We start from the raw sequence: 10,692 nt of genomic DNA on the forward strand, positions 1-10,692 counted from the left end.
TGTCTCTTTTTATGTATGTATAGCATTTGTATATGCAGACCAGAAAAGACATTTTAAATTATTTTAAGTGTTTTCTCATAGGGCAGTGATCAAGCCTGAGTGACTTATATACATCACTTCAAAGTTTCAGAATTGCATACATAGGAGGGAAATGAAAGTAAATTAAACTGACGACACATTATTTAACATCATGTGGTGGTCTTTTTTTTAACACAGAAGCAAAACTTGCAAGTTAAGTAGAAAAAAGTGGTTTATTTATGACATAACATCCAAATGCAGGTCAAAATCTATGGAAAAGTTCATTGAGGAAAGCATCACACTGTACATCTTCTGGACATGAGCTGTGAACCCTGTAAAACAAAAAGAGCAACCATTATATAGGGTTAACTTACAGCACAGTCAGCACAGCATGATCTCCATAAATAGAAGGTAAAGAAAGGCCGACTGCATAGAAACATGTTATGAAATCATTTAACTGTTTAACTGTAGAGGCTGACCCATACTGCAGACAAGGCCGTTAGCTACAATGGAGAGAAAAAAATTACAATTGTCATGTACCAGCCAACACATGTCCGTTTGGTTTTTTTTTTAAGGATTTTGACCATGGTGTGTATAAAGCAGGCCATTTTATAGTAAATAAACATGCCAGTGCTCTCTAGTGGACAAACTATATAATGGCAACTTACTTTATGAATAAATTCAGCATATCTTTGGAATTTCTGCACTGCTGTTACCACAATGTGTCATAAGCTCAAATATTTCTGCTCTCTTTTTTTTCACTCACATGATGTTTTTTCACTGTAAGAGGCATTGCTACAAGACTGTGTCAGACTCTTCTTTGTCATAGTCATTGTACTGTCCTTAAAACTCACAATTATCACCATTGTTAACTACAAAAAGGTCAGGAGGTTAATTGTACAACCCGGGAATTGTTTCACAGATAGTTCAATTTTACGAAAGTGTCTCTTATAGTCAAACATTTTAATGGCTGTTAAGTGAGCTGAGGATCTATTGTCTTTGAGGGAAAGCTCTCAAAAATGTAAAATATGCAGTTTTACGACTGTGCAATCTATTGTCTCTCATTAACCAAGTTAGTACTTGATGCTTTGGTGGTGAACAGAAAGTAAATTTAGTCCAATTACTCATAATATCTTTATTATATTAATTCATAACAATTCCATGTGTTGCGGTGTCATAAATTACTCCTCATTGGTTATAAATCATTGGTAGACTCCAGAGTTGTGTGTTAAACTTTAGGAGGAAGGACTCATTGTGCTTGTCTTTTTCTCTGGAGAAATGATTCATTGAAAGATAAAGCAGGTTTACAAAATGGTGAACTTATTACAGTCCTGATTCCATGAAGGGAACAGTAGCATTTACAGTGTGGGCACAAGGATTTAGGTCTGGATAAAGACATCACTGCTGATTTCAAGTCTAAACAGAAGCGGTGTTAGTTCTGATGCCCTTGGCTTCATCCTCATCATCCTCTCCTTACATTCAATCACTGCTGGGGTCCACAGCAGGTCTGACCGGACACCTGGGGGTCCTTCTTGAGCACGGTGGGCCTCACCACGTCCACATCTCGGTGTAGGTGATCCAGGAAGGCTGTGAGGATGTTAGGAGCTGCGTAGAAATCGACCAGAAAGTAAGCCCCTCGGTCGTGCCTCTGGTTGTGTTTGGTGATCTCGTAGGGCAGTAGTCTCTCTCCTAGGTTTTCCAGGTGTCTCACCACCGCGCCCCGCTCCATCAAGGTCTCGACAGTCCGCCGGAGAGTAGCCGCTGTCTCCGGCCGGGTCATCGCCTTCAGGATCAGGGCCAGCTCGTATCGAGGCATGGCTTCAACCAGGAAACCCGCGATTCACACGTTTAATTCAGCTTGCACTCCACTGGTGTCAGTGCCAGTTTAACCAGTTAAATGTTATGACACGAGGAACAGGAAGGTCTTTAGTCCTGACGTCTAAATCATGCGCAGCGCTTCACATCTTCTTCTTCTCTCGGTTTATCAACTTTAAGGTGTATACCGCCTCCTACTGGACAACAGTCTGTAACATCATGTTATTTATTCCATCTCTTACTCTCTCTCCCTCTGCATATCATACATGGCTAATACAATTTTTAAAAGTATAAAATGTTATGCATGAATAATATAGACCTCGATTTAACTGTTTTATGCCATACTATTTATCATTATCGACACAAGAACACGTAGAGAAAATTGAAATAGCTGAAGAGGTCTTACTCTACCTCGATTCCTGGGTATTTAAAAAGGAAACATTTTGTAAATACAGAGCTATAGCTTTTGATCAGGGTCAGAACCAGTCTGTTTATTATAGGTATATAAACATACAAGGAATGTATCTGGGCGTGTGCTCCCACAACATAGAAGAATACACATATAACAAAAGTGAAGTAATATTAATAATAATGAAATAATAAAATAAACTAAGAATTTACATAAAGGAATAATACACGTTTTTAAATGGGGAGAAAAACTTGAAATGAAATACTGTACAAAGGAAGTATGGACTGCACTGTGCAAAAATGAAACATGATGTGTGCAATCAGAGGTGGGAAGTAACGAAGTATTTGTACTTAGTAACTGTAGGCTGTTTAAGTAGAATTTACAGGTATCTGTACTTTACTTGAGTATTCTTCTGACGACGTTTTTTCTACTCCCTACATTTGAACACAACTATGTGTACTCTCTACTCCTTATATTGTCAAAACAGGCTCGTTACTTGTTTTAACCTCAGTGACATTATAAAAAGAAGACATGACGTACAAATAAGCGATAGAAAATCGTTTTTTTTCTTTTGGTGTGTGCGCTCTGAAGGCTGCCCATGTCAAAAAATGTAAATTGTAATTGTAATTGAAAACATTGGCGGTAAAAAAAATAATTTCTACTTTTGTACTTAATTACATTTCAGAGCCTTTACTTTTATTACTTTTACTTGAGTACAGGAGTTGAATCAGTACATCTACTTTTACAAGAGTCTGTACTTAAGTAGGCTACAGAATGTGCGTACTTTTGCCACCTCTGTGTGCAATGAATAATGAATAAAGTAACAGTGGATGTTGAATGCATTTTATGACTACATGACTAAAGAACAGTCAGTGTTATGCGTTAAATTATTTTATCAAACGGAGTGAACATCTATCTTTTTTCTACCTATTTCTTCGTCATGGTGCGCATGCGTGTACGTCCACAAAGAGACGTTTCCTTCTACATCCGGTCCTTCCTGTCGTAACGTGGTGTTAAACATGGCGGCGCAAAAGTCGGTGCCGAGCGATCTTTATAAATCTGTCTACTCCTTCCTGCTGGAGAACAAGTTCACCAAGGCGGCGCAGGAGTTTATCAAACAGACTAAAGTGGTAAGACGCTCACTGGTGTGTGGCCAATAGCCGGCTGCAAGAGCTATCCTTCTCCAGGTGTGCTCACGTGAAATTATTTAAAAGGGCTGCACGAGGAACCTCATAGCTGCGCGTGGAGACAGTGGGCGCTCGTGGGGTTAGCACGTGGAGCGGCACACGTTTATTTAGCCTGTTTGCTCTGAGCTCAGTATCTCTCTCCACTGTTGGATAGTGAATGTTGTCTTATTGTAGCTGCTTTATTTATTATAAACAGCTAATTGTTTTAGTTTTCTCTCTCCTTACCTCTTCAGAACCCACAGGATCAAAATGAAGAAAGTCTTACCAACATCTTCAACTTCTGGGTGAAGTGAGTTGCTATTTGTCTTTTTCTTTTGATTCTTTACTGCTCAACTTTATTTTTATTGCTGTAGTTTCAATATTAAACTTGAAAAATACCATTCAGACTGTCTTGTCCCTCTCAAATTATGAGTGCGGCCATTCAGAAAGTTCCAAGTCAAGGCTGTTATTTTGTCCACTCACTTAAAAGTCTCTACTTTACTCTGCCATTAAATGTATTTTAATAGTTAATTTAACATCGTGGCAACAGTTTAAAATTAGCCGTTTGCTGTCACAGTATCCTACAGTTTTTTCACTCTCTGTGCAGGAGCTACACCATAATTGCTCAATAACTTCACTAATGCGATCTCCTATTTAGCTTGAGGAGGAAACTGGCCATATTCAGATTCAGATCTGTAATGCTGAACTTAATTTGTTTAATTTAGGTCTATCCTAAAGCAGACACTGTCTTCAACTGTAAATCTTATATCAGCAAACAGCAGTACTGGAGCTGGCGGCATGATCAGGGGACACAAAGTTTAGCTGGTGAACAGATGCAGGAGTTTGTGATTGACTCTGGGAGCTTATCAGGCTCTCAGTTGTGGCTTGAAGTCATGGACAACAGTTGATAATGAGATATTTTTGCCAATACAGGCAAATTTATAATGATGTTTTGATAAATGTTCATTTTCCCTTGTTTAAAAATACGTTTATAACAATAACCTGGGGTTTATTAACTTTTTAATCACTACAAGTCTCTGGATAACACCAGCAATGCAATCTATCTACTGTAAAGCTTCAGGAGAAAACGTATTCATAAATATTTAAGCTGTGGTTTTGAGGAATGGAAGATTAGTTCTCTTTTTAGCATAGGTTTTCCATTTTAATCCCCTTTTCTGTGTCATGTTAGGTCTCCTGAAGCTAAGAAACGGAAGCAAGCTGAAGCAATTAACGGCCCATCAGCCAAGAAGGCAAAAACCAGTACAGAGAGCTCCAGCAGCGAAGAGTCGAGCAGCGAGGATGAAGAAGCTGTTGCAAAACCAACAAAGGCAGCCCCTGCAGGTAATATCAATATATTTAACACACACAGTGATGTACCATTCGGAAACCTTGTATGTCATTGTCAGATTACATTTTTTGCAATGTTATTTTAACAGCCAAGGTGGTTCCTGCTAAAGCAGCTGCTAAAGCTGAATCCAGCAGCAGTGAAGACTCAAGTGACTCTGAGGAGGAGAAGAAGACGCCTGCAAAGGTAGGAAGAACCATCCGAATGAGCAATTCCCAGATCTACTCATTGCTGTAAGACAATGGTTGTGGGTTTATACTATTATTATAACGTAGTTTTATGCGTGTAGGCTCCTGTAAAGCCTGCTGCTGCTGCAGGCAGCACAAGGAAGAAAGACAGCAGCTCGAGCAGTGAAGAGTCCGACTCAGAGGATGAGAAAGCAGCCAAAGCTCCTGCAACCAGTGAGTTTATAGCCTCTTATCTTGTCGTACTGCAACTGTTATTAATGGCTAACTAAAGTTAAGCTGAAAGGGAAAATGCTTTTAAAATGTTTAATCGAATTGACCTTATTTAACTATGAATAACAGAACCCAAGGCAGCTGCTGTCGCTGCACCAAAAGCTGCTGTTGCTGCTAAAGGTGCAGCTCAGAAGAAGCAAGAGAGCAGCAGTGAAGACAGTTCCTCTGATTCTGAAGACGAAGAACCAGCCAAGGTATGCTAAAAGCTTCCCATCTCTAAATATTGTTGCCTGTTTTTGTCTTTATCAGAGGTTAGAATAATGTAGCACAAGTTAAATCAGTGGCTAATGTTTCACATGTCTTGATAGACGCCAGTCAAACCTGCCCAAGTGAAGGCCGCCACTCCTGCTGCTGCTGCTGAATCAAGCAGTGAAGACTCTTCATCTGAAGATGAGGCTCCACCGAGCAAAAAAACAAAAGCAGGTGTGTTAATTTTTTTTTTTTTACCATAGCATGTCCAATAGCTTCTCCACACTACACCAAAAGATGCACAATAACAGCATTGTTCAAAACGGTGTGAGGCACATAGAGCAAAATTGACCATCGGGGAAGGTTTGATTGTGCTCACAATGACTTCAGTCATTGGACATTCACCAATCAGTCCTCAGCTTATATTTGCATTAAATGACTACACTGTCATACAGTGCTAAATGGGATAGTAGTTAGATATTTAAGTGTCCTTGAGGAAGCTATTTCCCTTTTTATTACCCAGACATTTCTTTTGCAGAGTATAGTGTCTGTGATGTTCATCTCTTTCCCAATCTTAAAAAACTAGTTCAAGACCATTTCCTTATTTTTGCTGTCTGGTGCAAATATAAGATAAAAACTTGCTTGCTTCATGAAGGCCATGTTTATCATGACAGGCTATGTTCCTTCCTCCCCAACACCTTTTATTCCTCCCCATACCTGTTTCTATCCTTCCTGTCCACGGCCCTGTCTTTGCACCATGTAGTGTGACTTACCTGAAAAGACGATCACCTAGTCCAACCTGGAATGATCTTAAAACATTGTCCAATACATAAAGGTAGTGCTGACGTCAAGGGCTTTTTGTCATGCTGTTGCCTCTGTCTTGGTAGGAGCTTACAGTGCAGTCCCACCTCCTGCTTCAGTTCAGAAAGCTCCAGCCGCATCAGCAGCCAGCAAGGCCAAAGACAGCGACTCCTCAGACAGCAGTGATGAGGAAGAAGAGAAAAAAGCTGGTAAGAGTTGCCCACCGTTATCATTTCTATGTGTCAGAGTTTTTTGTTTTTTTTATGGTTTTTTCTAACAGCATACTCCTCACAGCTAAACCTGCACCGGTAAAAAAGGCCACTCCTGCCAAACCCACCGTACCCAAACCTGCTGCAAAGAAGCAGGAGTCCAGCTCTGAGAGCTCAGGTAATTATCATGATTCCAGTCAGCGATATTTCTCTTGTGTGATCCCGTTTGTGTGAGTATTTTTGACATATGTGTGTCCTTCCAGATTCAAGCTCAGATGAAGAGGAGGCAAAGAAGCCTGCAGCCAAAGTCACCCCGGCTAAAGCTACCCCAGTCAAACCTGCACCTGCTAAAAAGGAAGACTCTGAAGACTCAAGCTCAGATGAGGAAGAGGAGGTGAAAAAACCTGCTGTGAAGGTGACTCCAGCTAAGGCTGCTCCAGCTAAAGTCACACCTGCTAAGATGACCCCAGCTAAAAAAGATGACTCCTCAAGCTCAGGTAAGACCTGATTGTGAGCATGCAAGTTCATCATTTGAGTATTTCCTCTAAAAGTTGTCCTGTCAGAATAAAGTTTAGTATTCACCATATGAAATTTCTGTTGTCACCCCTGCTTTGTTACGTACATTCATGTTTAGCTTTTTTCAAAATATTGTTTCTTTCACCACAGATTCAGATAGCAGCTCAGAAGATGAGGCTCCAGCAAAACCTGCCACTAAAGCTGCAGCTCCAACAAAGCCTGCTGCTGCTAAACCTCCTGCCAAGACAGCAGAGAGCAGCTCCGACTCTGACTCTTCTTCTGATGAGGAAGAACCAGCTAAGGCCAAGCCAGCAGCAGCTAAACCAGCTACACCGGCTCCAAAGCCTGCTACTCCTGCAGCAAAGGCTGCTGCAGCAGCAGAGAGCAGCTCTGACTCCTCCTCTGAAGACGAAGCACCAGTCAAGGCTAAGCCAACAGCATCTAAACTTTCTACCCCAGTTTCAAAGCCTGCTACTCCTGCCGCAAAGGCTGCTGCAGCAGCAGAGAGCAGTTCTGACTCCTCCTCTGAAGACGAAGCACCAGTTAAGGCTAAACCTGCAGCAGCTAAACCTTCTACCCCAACTTCAAAGCCTGCTACTCCTGCAGCAAAGCCTGCTGCAGCAGCAAAGAGCAGCTCTGACTCTGACTCTTCCTCTGAAGATGAAGCACCAGTCAAGGCTAAACCTGCAGCAGCTAAACCTTCTACCCCAGCTTCAAAGCCTGCTACTCCTGCAGCAAAGGCTGCTGCAGCAGCAGAGAGCAGCTCTGACTCCTCCTCTGAAGACGAAGCACCAATCAAGGCTAAACCTGCAGCAGCTAAACCTTCTACCCCAGCTTCAAAGCCTGCTACTCCTGCAGCAAAGGCTGCTGCAGCAGCAGAGAGCAGCTCTGACTCCTCCTCTGAAGACGAAGCACCAGTCAAGGCTAAACCTTCTACCCCGGCTTCAAAGCCTGCTACTCCTGCCGCAAAGCCTGCTGCAGCAGCAGAGAGCGACTCTGACTCTGACTCTTCCTCTGAAGATGAAGCACCAGTCAAGGCTAAACCTGCAGCAGCTAAACCTTCTACCCCGGCTTCAAAGCCTGCTACACCTGCAGCAAAGGCTGCAGCAGAAAGCAGCTCTGACTCTGACAGCTCAGACTCTGAGGATGAGGCAGCCAAACCTGCAGTGAAAAAACAAACTCCAGCTGCCAAGAAACCTGCTGCTAGTGCCACCAAGGCTCCTGCAGACTCCAGTGACGACAGCTCTAGCGAGGAGGAGGAAGCCAAGAAGGCAGCGGCGACACCCAAGCCCGCAGCCACAGCTCCCAAAAAGAAGGCTGAGGAGAGCAGCTCTGACTCCTCGGATAGCTCTGATTCTGAGACAGAGACTAAGAAAACCCCTGCAAAGGCTGCCATTGTCCCCAATGGCAAGGCAGCAACACCCAAGGCAGCAACACCCAAGGCAGCAAAGACTCCAGCAAAACCAGCGGAGTCCTCATCCAGTGACAGCAGCTCTGAAGAAGAGGACAGTAAAAGTACTGTGAAGCCTGCTACACCAGCTGCTTCCACCAAGACAACCCCAGCAGCTAAAGCCAAGGAGAGCAGCAGCAGCTCATCAGACAGTTCATCAGATGAGGACGAAGCACCACCTAAAGCAGCCACAGCACCCACCACACCCACAACAAATGGTAACTGAACAGTGTGGCCACATTTCTTTTTACTCCAACTTTAGTCGGCCTTTAACTGTGATGTAATGAACCCCCCCCCCCCCCCCCTCTTGATTCATGCAGGCACCAATGGAAAGCGAAAAAAGGATGAGTCATCAGAAAGTGAAGAGGACGAGACAGATGTCAAGACACCAACAAACAAGAAAAAGCCGACCACACCACAGACGTTTCCTAAAGCCAACAAGGTAAGAGCTGTTACTGACTGAAAGTCGGTCTTAAGCCTGACTTGTTACAAACATTTGTAAAACCCACATCAGTTATAGAATCAAACAACTGTACATACGTGCTTTCATAGGAAAAAACACAATTTAATGAAAATAACGATCTTTCAGTCTTCCAACGTACCTTTCCGGAGAATAAGAGAGGAGGAAGTAGCCGTGGATCCCCGTCTTGCAGACAATTCTTTTGATGCGAAGGTGAGTTCAGGAACATTTTCAGCGTCACTGCAAATTTAGATTTTCTGAGGTGACTGAATAATAATCTATCAAACATTTTAATTTGTTTTTGCTATTCCAGTATGGAGCCTCAGGGGACTGGGGCCAGAAAGCCAACGATGTACTAAGGTTCACTAAAGGCAAATCATTTCGCCACGAAAAGACAAAGAAGAAGAGGGGAAGCTACCGTGGTGGAGCCATCTCCACCTCAGTCAACTCTATCAAGTTTGACAGTGATTGAGGACCTAGTAACTCTCCCACCTGAACTGTTCTCTACCTGTGCGATCAGGACTACCAGTTGTCTGCTTCATCCCCCCCGTAAACAGTCCTCCTACCATCACCACCCTGTAGCAGCAGCACACTGACAGAAGAATGTGACCTGTAGAGCTGAGCTGGCACTTACATGCAGCTATTTGCCCTTAGTTTGTAATGGAGACCATTCGTTTAATCTGTGATCTGACAGCAGCAGTTGAGTGGAGCTATGGCAGCAGGAGAAAGAAGTTCCCAGCTGTGACTTTGACATCCATGTGTCATTGTTACTTATAGCCACCAGGTGGCTGAAGGCCACCAGTTAATGGTAAATAGCCAATTTATATGTTGAGCCCCTTTTATTTTTGTTTGTTTTTGACTTAAACCTTTTTTCTTAAGAGCCAAATGATATATCTTTGTAACAAATGTTCCATTCTCATTCATTTTGAAAGACAGCCATCCATCCTAACAGGTTCTTTATTATATGCTAAGAAAAGGCTGAAACCCATTTTTAACGGATCACATGGATCCTTGATGTTTCTTTGGTTGTATGTTCATTTTTCTTTGGCCATCTTTAAACGTGGAGAGTACTGTACCTGGGTTTTTTCCTTTTAACATTACACATAGGTGTTCAGCGAATAAGAACGTTTTATGCTGTGTATTTATTACGTTTTATTCCATGTCAACATTTAGGACCTCAGATTTTTTTGTCCATGCTATTTACAAGCCATCTTGCTTTGAATGTTAGGATGCTCCTGTAAACCTCTCTGTTGTGTTGGTCGTTGGTATGTAATCTGTTATTCAACAACATAATCAGGAGCCATGTTGTTTCAGTTACTATGAATTTTTGCATAATGCTTTCATTTTTTTTTAGGATCAACTCTTGTACTGTAAGTGTAATTAAAGACCTGACTAATTAAATGTTGGTGTGATTGGAATCATGAAATATGTTTTTCTTCCTTCAAACTGAGACTGACACTTCTTATTCGTTGTTTAAGCAGCTTCTCTAAAAGTGGTGTTCATTGGTGACCCTACTCTTTTATAAAGAATAGTAAGGAACGTCATAAGTAGCCATGAAAACATTTCTGATACAATAATAAGCAACAACACTAAGTTATGTTATTTATATATGGATAATTATATTAATTCTGTGTAAAGCTTTCCTCCTCTGTAATAACAAGAGGTTGGTGGAGAAAGCATTTAGATCCTTTACTCATGTAAATATGCTTGTACAACAGCATTAAAATACTAATGTCACTTCAGTAATAGCATGCATTACCATGTAAGTTTTTCAAACAAGTACTCAATGCAGAAAATACATCATACTCATGAAAATACTCATACATATAATAATGCAAAAGCAGAAAATAATGACA

The 10,692-nt window shown here is 41.8% G+C and overlaps 2 protein-coding genes across 2 annotated transcripts; one reads left to right on the forward strand and one right to left on the reverse strand.

Annotated features, from left to right (window-relative positions):
• Positions 1-238: 238 nt before the first annotated feature.
• mrps6 (mitochondrial ribosomal protein S6) lies at positions 239-1,971 on the reverse strand. Its single transcript, XM_062430633.1, has 2 exons — positions 1,496-1,971; positions 239-350 (listed from the first exon to the last, which is right to left on the reverse strand). Exon 1 carries the CDS (start codon positions 1,832-1,834, stop codon positions 1,502-1,504), a length of 333 nt encoding a protein of 110 aa, XP_062286617.1. The 5' UTR covers positions 1,835-1,971; the 3' UTR covers positions 239-350; positions 1,496-1,501.
• A 1,281-nt stretch (positions 1,972-3,252) lies between these two features.
• nolc1 (nucleolar and coiled-body phosphoprotein 1) lies at positions 3,253-10,231 on the forward strand. The gene is made up of 14 exons (XM_062429907.1): positions 3,253-3,372; positions 3,663-3,718; positions 4,598-4,749; positions 4,845-4,939; positions 5,043-5,154; positions 5,281-5,405; positions 5,520-5,634; positions 6,288-6,410; positions 6,496-6,588; positions 6,674-6,907; positions 7,077-8,594; positions 8,697-8,818; positions 8,966-9,049; positions 9,150-10,231. The coding sequence occupies exons 1-14, from the start codon at positions 3,262-3,264 to the stop codon at positions 9,306-9,308; spliced, it is 3,099 nt and encodes a 1,032-aa protein (XP_062285891.1). The 5' UTR covers positions 3,253-3,261; the 3' UTR covers positions 9,309-10,231.
• Positions 10,232-10,692: the final 461 nt, after the last annotated feature.

This window comes from Scomber scombrus, chromosome 12, assembly GCF_963691925.1.
Source record: "Scomber scombrus chromosome 12, fScoSco1.1, whole genome shotgun sequence".
In the NCBI taxonomy this organism is placed as follows: Eukaryota; Metazoa; Chordata; class Actinopteri; order Scombriformes; family Scombridae; genus Scomber; species Scomber scombrus.